The 22505-nt window shown below is 32.8% G+C and overlaps 1 protein-coding gene across 31 annotated transcripts in view; it reads left to right on the plus strand.

Moving 5' to 3' along the window:
- LOC111051004 overlaps positions 1 to 22505 on the plus strand; it is a 33770-nt gene that overhangs the window by 6736 nt on the left and 4529 nt on the right. For 5 of the 31 annotated variants that reach the window (XM_039433910.1, XM_039433908.1, XM_039433912.1 and 2 more), the window contains exons 2-12: positions 117 to 204; positions 2917 to 3009; positions 5037 to 5128; positions 9387 to 9496; positions 11429 to 11560; positions 16948 to 17073; positions 17737 to 17874; positions 19564 to 19768; positions 20195 to 20339; positions 21035 to 21225; positions 22017 to 22205. In XM_039433910.1, coding sequence (XP_039289844.1) covers positions 120 to 204; positions 2917 to 3009; positions 5037 to 5128; positions 9387 to 9496; positions 11429 to 11560; positions 16948 to 17073; positions 17737 to 17874; positions 19564 to 19768; positions 20195 to 20339; positions 21035 to 21225; positions 22017 to 22205 — 1506 coding nt within the window. In that variant the 5' untranslated portion in view covers positions 117 to 119. Of the gene's footprint in view, positions 1 to 116; positions 205 to 2916; positions 3010 to 5036; positions 5129 to 7505; positions 8027 to 9386; positions 9497 to 11428; positions 11561 to 16947; positions 17074 to 17736; positions 17875 to 19563; positions 19769 to 20194; positions 20340 to 21034; positions 21226 to 22016; positions 22218 to 22505 lie in introns of those variants that run through there. The other 26 variants (XM_039433917.1, XM_039433922.1, XM_039433915.1 and 23 more) reach the window with 11 other exon arrangements.

Here is a 22505-nt window from a genome sequence, read left to right on the forward strand (position 1 = left end):
TATTAGACTTCATCTTGACTCTATATTAGATACCAAATCCCTACCAAATAACTAAACACATTATGTCTGAAAGTTTGTGATTACATTTTGAATACCTAATATTGTTTTTTTCACAGGAAATGAGTGAAGACGGAACTCCAGTTACCTTGTACATTTATGACCTGAGCAAAGGATTAGCTCCAGCTATATCTCCATTCCTTATAGGTAACTATTCCATTTCTCTAACTATATTGTCTATAAGTTTATGGCCACATTCATTATTTTTGATTTGAGATGGTTGATGCGTTATCTATTTTCTACTGCATTATAATACTATCTACATTTTTTAATTCTGCTGAATCTAGGAGATGTTGTTTTGTACTATCCCTCCCATGCATTCAGTATCTATTGAGTTTGAGATTTGTTTCCTTGATTATATACTGTTAACATGCTTGTGGCGTATTTCCCGCGAATTTATGTTTTATCATACTCTGATCACTTTCTTGTATTAGCTCTTCCATGCATTCAGTATCTATTAAGTTTGAAGTTTGATTCGTTAAATGTATGCAATTAGTTTGACTAATGTGAAATTTTCAGTTCAATATTATCATCAACATTTTTATTCGTTTGCTTTTTAAATGTGAATTTGTGTTTGAAAATAGTTTTCTTGATCTTAAACTTTATAAAATAAAAACTCATGAAGTTAAAGTGCGATTTCTAGTGAGAAAACATGAAGAACCGAATACATTTATAACCTATTAAATTGAGTGTTGATAGGAAATTACATTGGGTAATACGGCAAGGCAGAACATCCGAAAGGATCTCTCTGCCGATAAAATCCATAAGAATAATAATAATAATTAGTTTGACTTATTAACTTTGATCTTAATAAAATTATGATAGAATAAATACTATGTGAAATTTCTCAATAATCTCAATTGCTTTTGCAAACTATCTCTTAGTAGCTAATCTTACAGTGGGTCTGTTGTCTCTTTTATGTACAGTAATTAAACTGTAATTCATGGGAAAGTAACTAGGTTTCCTTGTATTTTTTATAATTTCTAAAAATTATCACATTCATGGAAGTTACGGAAGTTTTATAAGTTGTTTATTGAACATGAGAGGTTCTACATATTTTCAAATGCCTCATGTACAAAAACGAATTAGTTTTTTAAATACAAAAACGAATTAGTTGATTCCTAAATAAAATTTATAATTGTAATAATCAAAATGTATGTTATACATTATCGTACTACATATTCCTTAATATGTATTTTTAAGAAATCATACGATCAACCCTCTTAAATACATTGAAATATGAAACATTATCATGTTCGGCATGGTGCCGAATGAATATTTATTCATATTAGTGCTAAATATGTTATTTGAGATCAGGTAGAAAGCTTGTCATGCTCCATTCATCTAGAAATGGTCGGTGGTTCATTTTTGAGATGTCTGTCAAGATCTTAAAATAAGTTTGAAACTGATCACTGAAATTCTCCATCTATTGCCAAAACGCATACCTAGTATCTGTGTAAGAAAACGCTGTGGAATTTTTCTGAACAAGGATCTGGTGATGTTCTACTCAAGAATTCGAATATTTACTTGTAATTTGAAAAAATTGAGTTCCTGTTGACAAACCCACGTAGAGAATATTTTTGGAAAAATTCCAGAAGAAATATGGTCGGTTTATTGTGGGCTGCAATATTCACTGAGTTAGAAATTCCGAATTTTATAATCGTATTTTGCAATTTTCAGATTCCAGTACGAAAATGTTTGTGTACATTTATATTCTATAGAAGTTAGGTACAGAATGAATTAATCTATAAAAAATTTTATCTGATGATAGAATTGTCATTCGATTATTCCATTACTTCTTCCTAATACAAATTAATTAAATTGATTGGGAAATTTCAAATTATTAAAATTAGAACATATTCGGATCAGAATGGTTTAAAATTCATAAAATTGAATACATTGGAAGTCAGAAATGTAGTGCATTAAAATGAAAGTCAGAATTGAAGAATCTTTTCAGAAGATCTCATTCAGATAATTCTACAGTATTAGGCTTCGGTTTATCTGTGCTGACAAAATGATGACGATTACTAATTTCGAATTTGAAATCTTAGTCGAGTGGACAATAATTCTTACTGGGTACCAGTTCAAAGTCATTGAACGCGGAATGTTTGTTTTCAGAGTAAAGTACAAATATTAGCTCGAATTAATCTTCGCTCACCAACATTTCACTTCAGTTGAACAAAAGAAGCTTTCTCTTCGAATTTTATCAGTACAAGTATAACATTGCAGTAGATGACTCAAGTCATACACTCTACGCAATCGAAGATAAATTAACAGTAGCAATAGACTCTACAGAATATGTCAATTCACTCTTACATAATACTATTTATGTGATCAATATATCAAACTATAGCTGTGTAATTCAAATAAACATTTATTGTCTTAATTGTTTGGTATTATTTCCAAATAATACAAATATTTCCAAATAATGATCTCCAATTAATTCAGTTGTAAATTATACGAAACTGTTGTTGAGATTATCGCATCATCCACTGATAATTGTACTCTTGTACATTACATAAATTGATACAAAAATATTAGATTTTTCTACATTTTATATTAAGTCAGTTATTTCTTCCATAACGATTGTATCCTGTAAATTTTACAATCACATTCACCTTTTACTCTATCAATCGCAATGGAATTAACAATGTATAAAAAACACACACACGCTTCATTAATGAAATTTATACTAAGATTGAAAAAAATCTGTTTTTAACTGATTTCGAATAAAAGTCTCATAAATGTAATGTTTTTTATGAAAAATCGAAAAAACTTATTCCATTAATCATAATTTTTTGCACTCCAATTGATACAAACCATTTTCATTGCAATTTTTCCAAAATGCTCGGTTGACAGATGAAGAAAAGAATGGCACAAATACATCCGGATCCGCTGAAAATAATATGAATTCTTCCAGTGAGACTGAAGATAGCAGGAATGTTAAGTCTTGTGAGTCTGTGTCTTTTGGAAAGAAATGAGTGTGAGCCATGCACTGTTATGATCCCACTAACTAATGAAGTAATTTATTGACTGTAATCAATTATTGATTTCTAATTATGCTTTTGTTTATTGATGATTGTTCTTTGTCTTTGTTTTTTGTGTGGCTTTTTCTGTGATTCTTCAATTTTTTCATTTTTCACTTCAAATACTTACTTACTCCTTGGCGCTACAGCTCATTCAGAGCCTTGACCTCCTTCAAAAAGCCTCTCCATTCGTCTCTATCGGCAGCCTTACGTCTCCATCCCCTGACACCCAGCTTCCTAATGTCGTCCTCCACATCCTCCAGCCAACGCTTTATTAGACGTCCTCTCAGCCTTCTCCCTCCTGGGTTGTTCCTGAAGACCTTTTTTACAATTCTTGAGTCACTCATCCTCTCAACGTGTCCCAGCCAACTCAAACGCCTCAGTTTTATCTCGTCAACAATTTGACATTTTTGGTACAGATCACGCAGCTCTTGATTTGATCGTATTCGCCATTCACCATTAACATATATACAGGGCCAAATATCTTTCTCAAAATCTCTCGCTCCCAAATATTTAATAGATCCTCATCCTTCTTTGTCAAAACCCATGTCTCTGCTCCATACAAAACAATTGGCCTTATGACTGCTTCATATATTTGTATTTTCACTTTCCTGGACAGGGTTTTGGATCTCAAATATTGGGTCAGAGCATAATAGCATCTGTTTGCGGCAGCTAGTTTTGCTTTTATGTCAGTCTCAACATCATTGTCGTCTGTTATGATGGATCCAAGATATTTGAAATTGCTCAATCTCTCAAAACGATAATTGTCAATTTCACTTCAAATACATTCAGGATTGTCCTTTTATTATTTTAATTTTAATAGGTTCGCCTTTTTTGTTCATTTTTCTATTCCTAATGCATTTAGATTAGTCAACTTATTCTTCTACTTCTAATAGGTTCCCATTTTTGTCTCTTCATGTTTTTAATGATTTTAATTATTAGTGTTCACACAAATCAAGATTAATATCCAATCATTTCATCTCTCATCATCATCATCCTACCCATTACCTATGGGTAGTGAATAATCCTGGAGCTTATTCACTATTAGGAACTTAATTCTATAATTCGCAAGGAGAGAGCAAAAGAAAGCACAATATGACAATTAGAAATTGAAAGCTTTACAAAATCAATAATATATCTCGATAATCGTTTATTAGCTTCAATTTGTATATGTATTTATTGTTAACCATAGTTACAAAAAACATAGTCATTTAGCGACTATGTATATTCAGTACATTTGAAGCTCATGCGAAGAATGCAAGATTGTAAATAATTTCGATTCCTTGTGATAAAAACATATTGGTTTTGCTTTATGAATAACCTTTTTCATCTTTATATTCTACATTCTGTAACAAAATCATCACCATCCACCATCACATGGATTATAAATCGTATTTTTCATCATCTCATCGTAACCAAAAATTGTTTGGTATTCATAAAAAAATTCATTTGTTTAGTATTAGAGCATTATTTAGCGTTAAATTTAATAGCTATCACATGAAATAGAAATCTTATTCACCAAACAAGTTTTTCAACAAACGATGAATTTCCATATTTACTTTTGCTTCATCTTGTATTGTAAATAGCATGATTTACAACTGTCAACTGTCACTCATTCTCATAATAATAATAATAATAATGATAGAAATAATATTAATAATATAGAGTGACCTGGCTGGCTCAGGTCTGGTGGCAGAGTTTTCAAGTCGCAACTGATCAATTTCATGGCCTCTAACTTGACTGTTATTAGGCAGCCGGGACTTACAGTTAACTTGTCCATCCCAAACACAGGAGTGCCCCTAGAAAAATATATTGAAAAATAACCCTTTCTCATGTGATATGTTGATGAGTTATTGTATACAAGTCTATCATTATTTCTATTAAACAGTCAATCTTGAGAAAATCTATTATATAAGTGTTCTACTTATTTTATAAAATGTATGTTTGTTGCAGGCGAAGTAGTTGAGGGCATCTGGCACACTAGTATTGTAATCTACGGCAAAGAGCACTTTTTCGGCTCTGACGGAATATCAATATGTGATCCAGTAAGTATACATTTCTTCGCTTCTGCTCTTTCATCAATATTACACTATGTTCCATTATCATTTCATATTTCAATCTTATAACTTCTTCATATTTTTAGGGTTTCTTCTTCTAATTACATCCTCTTTCTGTTTCACCAATCGAATCGAATTCTTTACTGAAAATATCAAACAATGTTATAACACGTCAGTATTGGCCGAATAAACCAATTCTTATCTCTGTGGCTTCATGTAGGATCGGGTGTAGGAGTATCAGGTTCCAACTGACCTTGATGAATTCAAGCTAGGTTAAATTAATGAAGATACGCTCATCAATGTTTGCAAAGAACTCGACTATGGACTTGATGTGCGCCATGTGGCTAATGGTAGTCATATTGAACTTTTATACAATCAATTATTTCATCAATATCCGTATCAATATGTTCTTTACGGCGTGTTTACAAATTAATATCACGGTTTCGAACTATTTAAAACATTTGTTACATTTAAGTTGAAGTTGAAAAGCACATTTCAGGAGAAGAAGCAACTCATACAGTTTTATCAAGAACCGTATAAACGTTCATTATGACTACCATTAGTCACAAGGCACACATCAAATCCATAGTCGAGCTCTTTGCAAACATTGAAAAGTGTGTCTTCATTAATTCAACCTAGCTTGAATTATTCATCAAGGTCAGTTGGAACCGGAAACACCTACACCCGATCCTACATTAAGCCACAGAGGTAAAAAATGTATGGCGTTGAGTTAGGAGAACGTGGAGGCCATCATAGTATGCCCGGACATTGAGGCCCTTGAGCGCTTCATAGACGGGGAGAGTGGAGACAGAAAGCTACTGGCCGCCAGTGAATTTCATTTCCTCACTTACCATCAATTTTCATTCACAAAACATGGGTTTAGATGAAAAACCAAACCATTATAACCAAACGTTATAAATTGACTTAATCCACCCTGATTATGGAAAGCTCTAGCCCCAAGAAACTTCCCAAAAAATCAGCAGTGATCCCCACCACTTTGACCATTACCTCAAACAACTCCACCAATCCCTCCTGAAATGTAAGTACACTGAAAAATTGCTACAAAAGCAAATATCATCCCACAATCCAACTACAACTCTTCTACAAGGAAATCCCAACCACTCCATGCTCCAAAACTTTGCATCACTTCCCTGGCACTGAAAACCTCAACCCAATTTTGGTTTTAGTTATTGTGTCCAATCAAAGATGCTTGATCAGAAATGAAGTTGGAATATTTCAATATTTTTTACTATTTATATTTAAAAAAATAAAGTGGATTTGAATATTTCACTTATTTTTTCACTTATTCCACTTCCAATAAGGTGGAACAGAATATTCCATGTCTTGTGGATGTGAAACAGATATTCCATCTCTTTCAATCCATTCACCAAATACCTTTTTCCAGCAACCTCCTGCTCTCATCTACAAACAACCTCCCAACCTCTTGCCCTCATCTACAAACAACCTCCCAACCTGTAAAAAAACCCTGAAAAACAAAAATCGGTCACCCACCCTCAGTGCGTCTGCAACCCCACCTGGTACCCTTCCCTGTAATCGTATCGCCTGTCCAATCACAGGTCCCTCCACCCCATTCACAAGCCCAATCACAAATTACACCCTTGAAATTCGCGAATCCAGGACTTGCACTTCAAAAAACTGCATTTTCCTCCTTGAATTGTATGTTGGTTACATATTCTTTATCACTTCCATAAACCTGAGACTCAACGATCACAGAGCACCTTGAAAAATAAGACCAAGGAATTTGATCAAGGTTCCAAAGACAAATGACTAAGAAAATCCCTATTATCAAGAATATGGATATCGCCCTACCACTTGTAGATTCTATTTCGTTTACACAAGCACAAAATCAAAATCAATTATTGAGAGAGAAACAACAGATTAATCCATAAACATAAATTGTTTCTCTTCTGAGTTCAGAGAGTTAATTGGTCTATAGTCTAAATGAAGTCAAGCCATATTGAACAAATCTAAAGAAATTAAAGTGCTAACTTCTGTGTGACTCTTCGGACACTCTGTATTATATTTATCTGTCAAATATCTCTATAAATTAGTAATCTCCTCAAATAAATTATGTATTCTTTTCCATGGTGGGTGTATGTGAGTGAGTCAAATCCGTTCTTCAAATTTTTTATCGTTGGTTTTTAGTTTTACCGCTCATCCACATTGTTATTGCGAATACCTAACAGTCACCTACCAATAAAAACTGTTTTTCAACACTTTTCCAGTTACTTGTGGGTGGTACATTTATTTTCGTCACTGCATATTATTATTATTAAGTGCGCGCGAGATATGTTTACGATTACCCTACTACTCGGCGTGGTTAAACTTAAACATGTGTTCATTACATCGGCGCGTCCCGGCCCTTCCCAACAAGTTTACCGGTGAGAAATCAAAGATCCACCTCAAACGGTCAGTACAGGTAGAATGGGAAGCGGTTCTGCTATTTGTTAGATATGCTGACAGTCTAGAATGAATCTTAGCACAGTGAGATCCTCTTAAACTGTCAGCTTTAGTTGAAGGGGGAGTGTTGATGTTATTTTATGAGAATTGCTGACGGTTCAAAGTGAATCTCACTGTAGACGAGTCGAAGCAGCAACGCAAAGCACTGGCTAAGTCTAAATTTGTCCACCAAACTTGTTCTATTCATAGATTATTCATAGTTCACAGTTCACTATTCTCTAGATCTCTGACTATGCAATAGGTGTGTGCTGTCTCTTGCATTTCGTTTTTTATTTTCTCCCGTTAACATTTTGTTTTATCGAATTATTTGTGTACTAAATTAGTGTTTTGTGTACGGTATATAATTTCATCAGTGCTTATTGTGGTTTATGTGTATTGTGTGTGATATCTAGGCTGTTGAAATAGGTGTGAAAACGTGTTTGAAATTTGATACTCGAAGTGTATTCAAGATTTTTCTTGTAGTTCAACTTCTTGTTTATTCCAAAATGAATTTTTTTAATTGTTACTCAATTATATGATGAGGATTTCATATTGGAATTAGGATGTGTTTTTTTTACTTCTTACTGTTTGCCTTTTTAACATTTGTATTGATGATTATTTAATTATTATAATTTATAACTCATTTATTGATCATTATATCAATCATATTTGATTTCCTTTTCGTTAGTTTTCGTTTTTTTTTTTTTTTTTTGAAAAATCTTAGCAATAAAATGGAAATCTTCTGCATTTATTCTCTGAATAGTTACGTCATGCTAGTTCAATAGTATTATAAATTAATGATATAATTATCACATCCTTATTCTGTTTCAAAATTGATATTATTTATCTAAAACCTTGTTTTTAATAAGATACCGGAACATATTTTTGGAATCTTAGGTACTCAATAAACCATGTTTATTCTATATTTATAATATAACATGCTTTATATTTTAAAATAGTCTATTACAGAACAATATAATAAATTATCACTTTGTCTCCTTTCATATAATATTTCTATTAACTAATTGTTCACGTTTGGTGTTTCTATTTATAGAAGCATGTTCTATTCATCCCGGTTAGCGGTTATTCACCTCTACTTACTCATCGACAAACAAAAACAATTTCAGAAATCCCATACCTCTCCAAATCCGCTAAGGAATTGAATAATTTTTAAACCGTATGGGATATTGTGTTGCATTAGTATTCAATTGAGAACCAATCCTTTTTATTTACAGTACTCTTTATCACATATTACTGTATCAATAGTTCGTGAAACTCCCTTTTTTCCCAAAATTTTCTATTCAAATTCATATTGGAATTTTCTTGTCGTATTTTCAGACAATACAGTATTAATGAATGTGATAAAAATATAATACTATAGATAAATAATAAAAAATAAATGTACTTTAATATTCTTATAATACTAAGTTAATACAGTAGTAGCTAACACTGTGAAAATAATTAATTAAAAAACTTTTTCAATCTGACAAAGCCAGCAAAACCAACTGATTGTGTACTGACAGAGATACCACAGTATTAGTTAGGAAGCGAGTAGAGAAGCATTTTATAAATATCAAAGCTCTAATAAAAATATGTATGGATATTAAAATAAAACAGACGTTACCAGACTAAAATAAAAAAAAATATTTTATTATTTTTCTTTTTTGTTCATGAACACGGGAGAGAAAAAAGAAATATTTTTTATATTCTATCATTGACAATCTATTGAATAAGGATTCATTAATGAAAATGAATGATCAATTAATTTAATTATTTGTATTTTCAGGGTGGAACAGTACTAGGCGAACCACAGAGAACGGTTGATTTAGGTGTTACGTACATTCCAAGAGCAGTCTTCGATGATTATCTAGAAGGCCTCCGATCGAGCACTTTCAAGTAAGCTATTTTATCTGTTCATAATGATCTCTCGTTGTATTGTTGAGAAATATAACATAAAAATAAATAGTATGAGTAGATTAAATTAATTTTTATCGGTATTCACATTTAATTATTTCCAAGAATGATATTATGATGCATTTACGAATTATAACTTAAATACATTTGTTACATAGAACATTCTATTGTTATGCTATGTAGATGGAAGAAGCATCTTTGTTGCTGCGAAAATGGAAGATACGTAAAATATATTATTCCATCCAATCAACAACAATACCAGATGTATTCAATGGTATTCAGATGTTTTGAAAAGACCAGACGCTTTCAAGACACTGGGTCCTATCTTTACCGAACCTTAATAATGAGAATAATATTTGACATTACTAAATAAAATCCCAAACAGTACACATGTAAATATAATAAAAAGCCCGCTATTCAAAATAGGATGTGAACCATAGAAGAAATTTATTCCATTTCATTTTTTAATATTTTCAATGTAATGCTCTCAGGTTTACTTAGGGCCGGGCCGGTCTCCGAGCTCGGGATTTAGGTAAGTTCTTGACTTTAAACAGCTCGAGTCAGAAAACTGGCTTTCCGAAATGGGGCGTAGTCGCATTAAATAGTTGCAGCAAAATAAATTTTTATTTTCTCATTTATATAATTGGAAACGTTTTTCCTTGACGAAATGAAACATTCCTAAATAATTAAAAATAGCTGAAACTTTACAATATTTTCTCTTCATTTTATTTTGTGTTCAATTTTCTAGATTTTCGAAATTTAATTTAAACGTGACTTTGACTAAAACTACGACTACGCCCCATTTCGGAAAGCCAGTTTTCTGACTCCAGCTGTTTAAAGTCTAGAACTTGGCTAAATCCCGAGCTCAAATTATCATTCTCATATTTCATGTTGACTTTGACTCTTCGAGTAGACCGAACTAGGGATTCTTCTAGACTATTCTAGTGATAAAATAATGATTATTCTAGAAGGAGTTCTTATTTCATTTGAGTAATTCTTAAACATGACTTACTTACTTACTCCTCATCTCTACAGGTCGCTACAACCCTTGGCCTCCCTCACAAAGCCTCTCCATCTCTCCCGATCGACTGCCTGCCTTTTCCAGTTTCGAACTCCAAGCTTTCTCAAATCATGCTCTTCATCATCTGTCTACCTATTCCTTGGCCTTCCTTTTCTTCTTCTATTGTATATTCTTTCTCTCCATATACATTTCGCAATTCTTTCATCACCCATTCTCAGCAAGTGCCCCATCCACCCAATCCTGCCAGCTTTAATAAATCGGACGATGTCTTCACTCCCCAGGAAGCGCTCGATTTCGCTATTCTCTCTCCTCCAAATTCCATTTTCGTAAATAGGACCCACTATCCTCCTAATAACCTTTCTATCAAGTCGAGACTTGAATAATTTCAAACTAGCATAGAACGACCTGTTATCTGCCATGATTCGATTACTTATCTCAGCTGTGACTCTCCCACTACTCGCGACAAGCGTTCCTATGTATACAAAGTCGTCCACCTGCTGAAATGTGTAGTGCCCAATTTTTATGTTCCTAGCACACCCTCTTACCACTGCTGGTGACACTCGTAGATACTTTGTTTTGGCCTCATTTATCTTCAGCCCCATTGGCTCACCATTATTTACAAATAACGTGAAGGCTTCTCTTAGTGCTGGCACAGCTCTTACTATTATGACCTGATCATCTGCGTATCCACATACTTAAACATGACTTATCTTCGAAGATTGACGTTATTTATTCTTGAATTTCTATTACCCTCAATCTTCATGGTACTATTAATTTGCATGTATTTTAATCGAATAACTTATTTCCAATATACTATATCTTGAAATATTTTTTTAATTTATTATCTTTTTTATAATAATTTATTTTAATCTGTTTTGAAATTTGTTTTACAGAGGTGACCAGTATAAACTATTGAAGCACAACTGTAATAATTTTTCAAATGAACTCAGTCAGTTCCTAGTTGGACAAAAAATTCCTCAGTACATTCTAGATCTTCCTGAACATATTCTAGCAAAACTTAGTGGGTAAGGAGTTTTTTATTTTTTACTTCGTTGTGTGATTGTCCTTTTTCATCTTCTGTTGCCTGTACTCACGGCTTTCTCACAATATATATTCGGCTATTTTCGTGTTTCACCATTATTATTCATAATTTTTGTGTAAATAAATCATAAGGTTCTGGATTGGTTTTTCTCTACTGTTTGGGTTTGGGGAACGTCATTGCGAAAATACCAGGATCTAATTTCCATTTATTTGAATATCCTATTATATTCCTATTCATTAAAGTTATGTAGATGTTGAAAAGCATGTAGAATATGTTCTTGTAGATTTTCTTTTATTTTCCTTTTTTCTCCCCGTGTCTATATTTTAATAAACTTATTTCACCCACACAGGTTTTGAAACCTTAGGGTTATAATTAAAAAAACAAGTTTTGAAACTTACTTCGTAAAATATAAATTATGGAATTTGGGAAAAATGTATAATGTATGAAGTTGAAATAATCCAATAGAATACTTGATTTTTTTAAATGTCTGTCCCTTGAATATTATTTTATTGCAAATCATACGATAATTGTTCTGAACTCATCCAGTATTATACAAGAACCTTATATTCGGTCTATTAACAAAATTATGTTTATGACTATAATATAGCATACCTTCAATGATCCAGTTATTTTTTTCAAAATTGTTTTTTCTTTGTTTTAATTGTTATATTGTCAAATGTTAAATTGTTGTTTCTAGGTTTTTTCGGCTTAGTTCCTGATCGTCTTGAGCCCTCCATGCTTCGCTTTTTTGTCCGTTAGCTTTCAGCTCAAATTTGTAATTCAAAATACTCGCTTATCAATGAATTTTTTTGAAATTTTTTATTCATAAATTTTATTCACAAAAAGAAAATCGATTCCTAAAAAATTTACGATTTCTCATTGTTTGTAGAGTTTTTTCATTTTCTATAAAATGTTGTTATATTTTATGTTTTTAATAAGACGTTCCAATACTTGACAGGAGATTTTTCTTATGTATATTTCTATGCTATAACTTCATGTTAACTAAAAAAAATACTGCTTTGATAAAGATTTTGCCACTATTAAAAAATAGACTGGTTTGATAGAGATTTTACTAATATTTTTTTGTTCATTATTTTTACACTCGCCATTAGAACTGATTACATTATTATAGGTTTGAAACAATAAATGTTTTACAATCATGAGTATTTTTCATTTTTATATTCCATCCCTTTTTATTGCACGTCTTTTGTTAGAAATAGAATAAAATTTATGAAAATAAATGATGCACGCATTTAAGCATACTTCATCAAATGTTGCTTTTTTAGTTTATCCTCTTTTGATGTTACCTCCTATTTGAGAAAGTATTCATTGTTTTTTTACTAAATTCAATGTTTGAAATGTTGCTACTATTCTGATTGTGTTTTTGATTGATTATGCATGCATGTTAATGGTAATTCGGTCACCATTCGCTTTCAAAACCCTTATATTCTTGTTTGGTCTATTCAGTAAAAACTATTTCTACAAGACAAATTAAGTTTTACAGAATTGTGTTCAATTGAAGGAAATATAACTTTAAGAATTTTTTCTTAATGAGTATTTGAGCACATTTTACGACATGCACGTCTAATTTCATGTGAATAATAGCAAAACTACTTGAAAGCTTCATAGAATGATAGCAAAAACTACATAGCAGAAACCAAATAATAGCTAGAAAGCTCCATAGAATGATAGAAAAAACAAAATAATAGCAAAACTGCTAGAAGAATGTAGAAACAACAATAGCAAAACTAGCTTCATAGAATGGTTATAACCATCTTCAAGCGTGTTGAAGCGCTCCACAATATGAGTTCTACTATTGCTATTATTCGCATAGAATTAGACTGGTCTGTCGTTGAAAAAAACACATTCAAATTGATTCATTAACTAGGAGCTCGTTTTGGGACTTGAATGAAATTGAAGGATTGTCAAGTGTAAAACGTTTGAGCAGGATCAAACTGAGAATTATCAATGAAAATAATCTCAGTTCACAAGAAACTCAAGATGGTTCAAGTAAAATATTTTGTTTAAAATTATCAATCATCGAGGTTTATTAGTTGCTTAGAAAGATTCCAATATTTAATTGTTAAGCCTTGTTTATAGTTGCGTAAATATGACTTGCATTGTTGATGAGGACACTCATGACTATATTGAGTCTCACTAAGCATTCCTTCAACATCAATGCTTTTCATTTATTTATAAGAATCTCTGCTCCCCTTTCACACAATGCTGATAGTTTGAAGTGGTTGTCCACTATGAATTTCAACAATGTTGATGCAACTATTGTGAGATTCACATTTCAAAGTCAGCACCTGATAAACATGGTTTGTTTTATCTCTTTTATGTATAGGGCTACTTGTAATATAAATATAAAGAAAAATAAAAATCTCAGTACCCTTTTAAAAATATTTTATCACAACATGTTTCGGCATGTTGGCTTGAAAATGGCATAAATGTCCGAAACATGTTGTGATAAAATATTTTTAAAAGGGTACTGAGATTTTTATTTTTCTTTATATTTATGGTTTGTTTTCTTTGTCTGTCATTGCTCAAAATAGCTCTTTCTTTTTACTTTCCTTGCCATATTACCATAAGTAAGGAAAGTATTGCTTTCCAAAAAAATTAAGGTACCCCAATTTCTAAATTTCTATACGTTTCAAGGTTCCCTGAGTCCAAAAAAGTGGTTTTTGGGTATTTTTTTATGTGCATATGAGTTTATGTCTGTGTACACGATATCTCATCTCCCAATCAACGGAATGACTTGAAATTTGGAACTTAGGGTCCTTACACTATAAGGATCCGACACGAACAATTTCGATAAAATACAATTCAATATGGCAGCGAAAATTATGTCAAAAACAGTGTTTTTGCGATTTTTCAAAAACGACTCCAACGATTTTGATCAAATTTAAACTTGAAATATAAGCTCTATCAACTGCCACAAGTCCCATATCTGCAAAAATGTCAGAAGCTCCGCCCCATCTATGCAAAGTTTGATTTTAGATTTCCAATTATCAGGCTTCAGATACAATATAAACGAAAAATTTCAAGTGGAAAAGATTGAGCATGAAAATCTCTACAATTAATGTTCAGTAACATTTTCACCTAAAATTGAAAATAATTTCGAAATTCAAGAAAATGTGATTATTCAAATACAAACTTGATGAGAGAGGCAACTGTTGATTCTATTTAATCATTCACTGGAAGAGATAGCAGAATTGATCTCGTCAACTGATCAATTTTAAATTATATTTTCAAAAACCCGACTCTTACGCTGGAGACACATACACACAAACAGACCAGTACCCAAAAACCACTTATTGGGACTCAGGGGACCTTGGAGAAGTATGGAAATTTCATAACGGCAAGGGAAGTTGTGTGAGTGCGCCACACCAGATTTTTACAACTTCGCCCCGTTCCCACATCGTTTGAAGGCTATGAAGAAATTAACTTATCAGAATATTTAATCTCAATTATAATAATTTTTCATTATGTCATGGAAAATATCTTTTCTTGGTAAATATGTTATATTAGAGATAGAATTGATCTTAATTAATAATTATTATTGGACTACATTTTACATAGATATACATGGATGACTTGAATCACAGGTATCTGCTATAGAAGGCGGTGGAGAAGGAAACGTTTAAACTAAGGCCTGGTTGCACAAAACCGGTTAAATTTCAATCGTGATTGATTTCACGTGAACCAATCACAGAAGGATTTTTCGAAAAGATATTGATTGTCTGATTGGTTTTTGTGGAATTAATCACGATTAAAATTTAACATGCACTAAGTCTTCCTATCATCTCCACTAACGTTGAAATGTGAATCTCATTATAGTTCCAGTTTCTGCTCATCATCACCTTAGTTTGATTAATGCATCTAAATGAGTTATGATGATTAAGAAAATACTCAGTTGTTATTGTATGGAAGAGACAACGGACTTCGACAAAGTTTAATGTGTTATTCAAAGTGAGGTGATAGCAACGTATCGTATGCTAAAAGGTGTTGCTGCTTACTTCTATGAAATAAAAACAAAAATTAATTATTCACATTCAACTATAGGTAAATTACTATCGTTGTACTACATCCAATTTTAACTTAAATCAGGTTTAAACCAAGCTATGGTCGCATGTATATTAAGTATTAGGCTCAACTCATACTTACGCGACAAAACACTGCATACATTTTCAATTTCGAATTTAAAAGCTTAATACGGAACTCAAAAATTACACTAAACAGAATATTACACACATATCCTTGGAAGTCAATTCAAGGAGAAGACTTAGGCTCAACTCACACTTTCACGACTCAGGTCGAGAAGAGACTCTAGTCGAGAGCATGTGTTTTCAAATGGTGACGTCGCGGAGTCTAGAATCGACTGGTCTGAGTGTCACCATTTGGAAACACATTCTCTTGACTAGTCGAGTCTCGCCGCGACCTGAGTCGCGTAAGTGTGAGTTAAGCCTTACATAGTTGGAACACTACATCCGTAAACAGAGGTCGGAGGTAGTGGTTGAAACAACCTGATCCAATTCCTGTTTAAAGGTTTATAGATCAGCTGTTGGTTTAAACTTGGCAACTAAGTATATGGCTTCATGCAATCCTAGATTAGTCTTGAATCTGGATAGTACAAATGCCAACTTATGAAAAGGGCTAATTTAAAACTTGAGTGAGAAGATCGATGTGGAAACAAAAAGATTTAGAACATTCAGAAATTTTCAAGCATAAAATAATGTCTTTCTCATCTTATTCCTTCTAGGTGGGCCGCTATTCTTTTTATTAATTTCATTACTTGAATTCAATTTTTATTAAACCACTTGATACTGTCAATTCCAACTTTTTGCACTGACTGCAGTTTTTTAGCTTAGCCAGTTACATTTTCAACAGTACGGCACTGATTACCAAGTAAAGCTTCAAAATTACTTGAATAAAATAATTACTAAAAATAATGCTCGAATAAAAATTGGAATTGACAGTATTGAATCCGTAATTTTCAGTTGAGGGATATCAACAGTGACTCAACAAATGAACACTTATTATTTCAGTTCTCCTGTTTGAGTTCTGAAGTAGACCTCAGTATATCACCCAACTAAATAGGCCTATGTACTTGCTTCGGCAGTACATATACTAAAATTGGAACAATAGTATATAGCTATTCCTCACCTCTATCCGATTGAATCATTATCGAAGATAATAGATTATTTTAATTTTATAACTATAAGCTATTCAATTTTTAGGAGTTCATCACTAAGAATTTGTATAAATCAATCAACCTGTCGATGTAGCTTACTAAAGTTTGAATGAAATATTTCTATTTCAGTTGTTTAAATTCTCAATCTCATGAATAATAATTGTACCTCATTCTAGCTCGGGCTTTGGGCAACAGTTGAATGGAATTTTGAGCAATTTATCTGCTTCTATTCAGCCAACCAACGGAAGGAGAGAAGATAGTCCTGATTACGTACAATTGACTTCCGCTATCGAAGAAGCCAGGTGAGGAAAAGCTATTTATCTTTCATTTTATATATTTAAAATTTATGTTGTGATAAGTTGTTTATGGAATTGAGGTTTAAAATACCTCACATTAGGGTATGAAATAGCTTTCTTGTGGACATGGTTTCAAATTCTTTAGTTTTCTATACCTGTTCATTTCATGCAGTTTTAGCTCAGTCAAGATTCTGTTTCTACTACTTGAAGTAGTTTCTTGAAATCTCTGTCTTGAACTGAGTTGATCACAAAATATTATAGTTGAACGATATTATTTTATATTTCAGTCTCCTCCGGAACTGATCTTAAGTAACATCTAAACATGTTCTTAACAGTTGAGTATGGAGTACGCTCGTATGCTTGTATAGTTATCTACTGAATGATAACTTACAAGTTATTAGAGTTATACATTGCGTAATATGAGTGGTTTCTCGGCTACGAATTTTCTATTAACTCACATTCAAATTCTGTAATTTTGTTTTCGATTTCTCTCATATTGGATTTTCTGATGATGTTAATACTTGACCTATAAAGTCAAAATGTATTTCGTTTTATCGGTTTGGAGTGTAAATCACTTCTCAATATTAATATTCACAATAATTATTCAGGCTAATCATAAGCTTGGCAATTATAGTAAGTGTATGGTTAAGTCAAGTAGTTATTATTTAGGCGAACGTCTCACGTGCTCGAGGAGAAAAGGAACGAGCTGAATGAGAAGTTAGCCAGACGAGAAAAGAAGAAGAACAAGAAGAAACGCAAAGAATCGAAAAGAGCTTGTAGTGTTATATCGAACGGCCACTCATCAAGGCAAGATGTTTGACAAAGCCTCGAAATTAACAGTTTTCATGTGTGCTCTCCAATTTGCTTTCAATTAAAAATGTTATCCTCACAAAATAATACCACCATTTTAATTTATTGTTTGATCAATTTCCAAGTTACTGTACTACATTTTTTTGGTTCATTCTAATCATGGTGTGTGTTATTTCATTATTTTTAATATTTCCCAAGTATAGCTATCATTAGGCCTTCTATTACGATACTTACTTTACTTTATTTGGCTCTACAGTCCTGGGTGGACTTAGGCCTTCTCAACATGGCGCCTCTATACATCGCGCTCCTGTGCTCTCCTCCGCCAGTTCGCCACTCTCAGCACACGGAGATCATTCACCACGTCATTCTACTATGACTATTAAAACATTTCAATGTGTCAAAAACATCAATTTAAACTTGTGCGGAAATACCGTAGGCGTATCTACATTTGTTTCAAATACAAAAATGGGGTTTCTTGATGATATAACATAAATGTGATATAACTACCTCCATGTACAAATTTTCTGTGATAACTCTCTTTATTGTTTAGTTTACTCAAATACTTGAAAAACATTATACAATATTATTTCACAGTATTTCTCAATATTATTCCAACAACATTTTTTCAACTGACTGGTGGATTCATCTCACTAATTGAACTAATGTAATTCTTACCTGAGAGTACACCTCTTAATCGATTTCACCTGAATCACCGACTGAACGTTTTTTGAAGATTTTTAGCTGCTTTGTGTTTTTAATAACAGAATTTTCAACTGCAGTATCTTCATAAACTAGTCACTACAAGTTTCTAGCCTTATTCTAGGTAATTGTTAGTTTGTTTATTTAACCTGTTTTATTTATTTTCGACTTTTTTGCTTTTTCTTACAATTCAGTTCGCCTTTTTTCATCAATCAATCATTTCAATTATAAGTGTTTGTACAAATAAAGAATACATTTGAAAATTAAATCATTTTTAAGTGTTTATCAATAAGCTTTACATGAAAACTTTGTTTTGAAATTCTCACAATCTCATCATCAGTAGTCGCACAATCATCAGTTGTAGGTTATGAGTTTAACCGGTTTGAGACTCAACTTACAACCTTTTGACAATGCCTCGATGATGACACTGAAACGTATGTTTTGTACTCATGAGGCCTTTCCAGTTGAATACATTTAAAAGTTGACAATTTCTGTGCTATTTTTTGTTTCTTGTTTTTTATGGCAATGAAGATTTCGTTTGGACTGTTTGATGATTACATTGACATACATGAAATTAATCGATTATTCAACTAAGTTTATTATACTATGCTTATTGCATCCTCACTGTTTTCAACCAATTAATGTTGTTTGTTTTTTGACAATGACGATTTCGGTTTAATCTGTTTGATGAATAAACATGAAATGAATCAATTGCTCAATTATAATAATATATTGTTTTCTTTTTTGCATTCTCAATGTTTTGACCCATTCCATTTCAATGTTGAATCCTTTCCTAGTAATGAATACAGTATTTCGTTTTTGATTTGTTGGATGATGACATTGAACAGACACGAAATGAATCGATAGTTTTGTGTTACAGTGGTCTGTTCATATTTGAATGAGTACATGTTCGATAATTCATAAAAAATAAGAATTAAATTTGAATTCTTTTGAAAATCGTTTACTTATTTTTTTAATTTGTTACAGTGGCGAAATATTTTCCGAAGTCAGCCGTTACAGAGAGGAGCAAAGCAGAATGTCTGAGCCGGTAGAAGTGATTCCCAGTGCCGAAAATGGCGGAAATCACGTGACTAGCCAAGAGGTTGATGACCTTGAGGCCGAGGAGAGGAGGGAGAGAGAGGAGAGGAAGAAGATGCGTGATCCTCCCGTTGTCTTCCGTGACCTCCTTGATGTGAGTTTGCCACGTTTTCTGTCACTTTTATAAAGGGATGCTTAACATTATTTTTATTCTCCTTGATGTTTTTCAATGAATTCTGCCCAGTTGGACAGAATAAAAACATCATTGGTTCTTATGGAAGTGTTCACACATTGGTAGAATGTTACTCTCATAGAAATGTACCCCTTGAGTGGTCACAGTTATATAGAACTAGTAGGTCATTATGCTTCCTACCCAAAGTTGTAGAACCCCTCATCATCTTCATCATCATCATCATCATCATCCTTTCCACTACCCAAGTACAAGCCTAGTGGGATCCCCGTAGTAATGCTTCCGTGTGCATCATCATTATTCAATCATTTCATTTTATGATTCATTCATATCATTTTATGACAAAAATACGTAGTGGAAGAAAAAACGTCCCGATCTTCTTTGTTCTAGATCCGAGTGGAATTCGACGCATTAGTTGGGCTAATCGACGGCAAATTATCACCTGAAGAAATGCAAAGTCTCGAGGAGTTGCATCAGTACATGCTCGAAGACGAAGGTTCATGGGCGCTGGGAGACTCATTTCTTACCTTCATTGGTGAATATTTTTTCTAATAGCTAGGATATCTAATTGGTTTTTCTATTAATGTATTCCTTTTGAATTTCAAATATTACTGAAGTAATCACATGAAAGAAGATTCCAACATGAATTAGATTTTTATAATTTTTATAACTTGAATATTTTCTTACAATATCCAAATGAGAATCATTGATCTCTTGACAATTCTCTGACTTGACCAATCCAGAAATTTTCAATCTACATTGAGGTTCACGTTATAGTGGCAGTGAAGAAAGATTGGAGAACAGCGTTGCCGATTCTCCGCCTGCCACTGCCTTCTATAAATGAAAAGATACCTGATACCGGTATAGGTATCTTATGTAATGTTAACTGTTCATTCTTGTTTAAAAATTATAAATTATATTTATTTTATTCGTCAAGAAAATATATTTTGCAATGATTAAATAATAGATTATCATAATTGTGATTGAATATATTTATTTTTAATTAATTATATTTCTATATTGTTGAAAAACGAGCTGGCAACATTGCAGAATTAGATAGCCTATATGCTTTGTCGAATGTTAGACAAGGATAGCAACACCATTGTTAATCAAATACTCTATTATAACGTAGACCTCACTATGGATGGTTGAGAAACCAAATATGTTACTTGATAGTTTTGAAAAATAGTAATAGCTAATCCATTAATATTGATTGTGTACGATTTGCAGACCGATTACTGCACGACAAAACTCTGTCGGAAGAAGTCGCCATAAAAACGCTGAACGTGCTGGCATGTGCGGCGCTGAAAGATGACGTCATTCTTCTGCTGCACCAGGACCGCAAAGAGCACATCCTCATGAACTATGCCAACGAAGTCGATAGGCTGCCTCTCGAACAGCAGAAGGGACTTGCTTTATTTGTAAGTGAAAATGATGTTAATAATTGACAGTTTCACTCTTATCGAATGTCGGTCGACACTCAAAGAATGTCCTCCAATTGGCTGAGAATAAGTTGTCGTTGAGAATTAGCCAATCAGAGGACAATTGTGAGTGTCGGCCGACTAACGGTAAGTGTGAAAACGGCGATTAGGCTATAAGTAAGTGAAAAAACATACGTATTTTTCAAGAAAACACTGCTCGCCAAATCAAGGATTATAAGCGACTGTAGGCAGCATTGACACTTGTAGCATTGATGAATTTAATTGTAATATATCTATGAGAAATCAAATTTATTTCACTTTGTTCATCTTTTGAACTTTAGTGACAGAATGTATGCCTACTTTCCCCTTAGATGAATTGATGCTTTGAAATTAATACATTCTCCCTTCTCTTCTGGAGCAACTCTTCTCTTTGTTGAGAATATAATTAATAAGTTGAAGGAAACTTATCCCCAACCAATCATACCTTTGCCACTTTATATCGATGCTTACCACACTATGCATAGCATATCCACCATGGTTATGCTTTCAAAATCAGAATTCCTAAGTATAATGAATCGAATGTCCAGCTGATGATTTCAACAAAAATGTGGCTCTAACAAAAAGTTGAGATCATAGTTTTAAATGATGCTTACAAAATAAGATCAAATATCTAGTTTCTATTGTAACTTCATATAATTGCTCTAATATTTTTTTATACAAACACCAGTATTTTATTTGTTGGTTATTCACATTTTGAAGTGAGTTTTTAATTTCTTCTTTGCGATTTGCAGATGTGCAACCTATTTGAAAACATCAGCAGTTCGGAGTGGATGCTGTACATATCGGAGTGGCAGTTGGGGACGACGCAGATCAGCAACATCCGGGTGACGACCAAGGTCGCAGTGAACTCTCTGCTATCCGACAACGCCGACCTCAAGGACAGGGGATCCGCCATTGTGCACAACCTCGCCTGCAAGGAGGTAAAAACTGTGGTCTGTATCTCAAACCATAGACATTAAGCCTGGTTTATGTGCCCCTTCCACAAACATTTGGTCGTAATCATAGATTAACAGTGTGACCAGTGCTTTAATAATTTGAGTGTAGTTTGGAGTTTATCAATTGGATGGATGGTACACTTGGATTGGTGAGTTGAGAGTTTTCTATGCCTGATTGAGCTTCAAGGCTTCCTTCGTGGTATGATTTCGTTCATATTGTTGTTTTATAAAGTTGATTTAAATTGTTATAGAGAATTGTTGTTGAATTCTCCAACTTTTATATTA

The sequence above is a fragment of the Nilaparvata lugens genome, chromosome 8, assembly GCF_014356525.2.
Source record: "Nilaparvata lugens isolate BPH chromosome 8, ASM1435652v1, whole genome shotgun sequence".
Taxonomy (NCBI): Eukaryota; Metazoa; Arthropoda; class Insecta; order Hemiptera; family Delphacidae; genus Nilaparvata; species Nilaparvata lugens.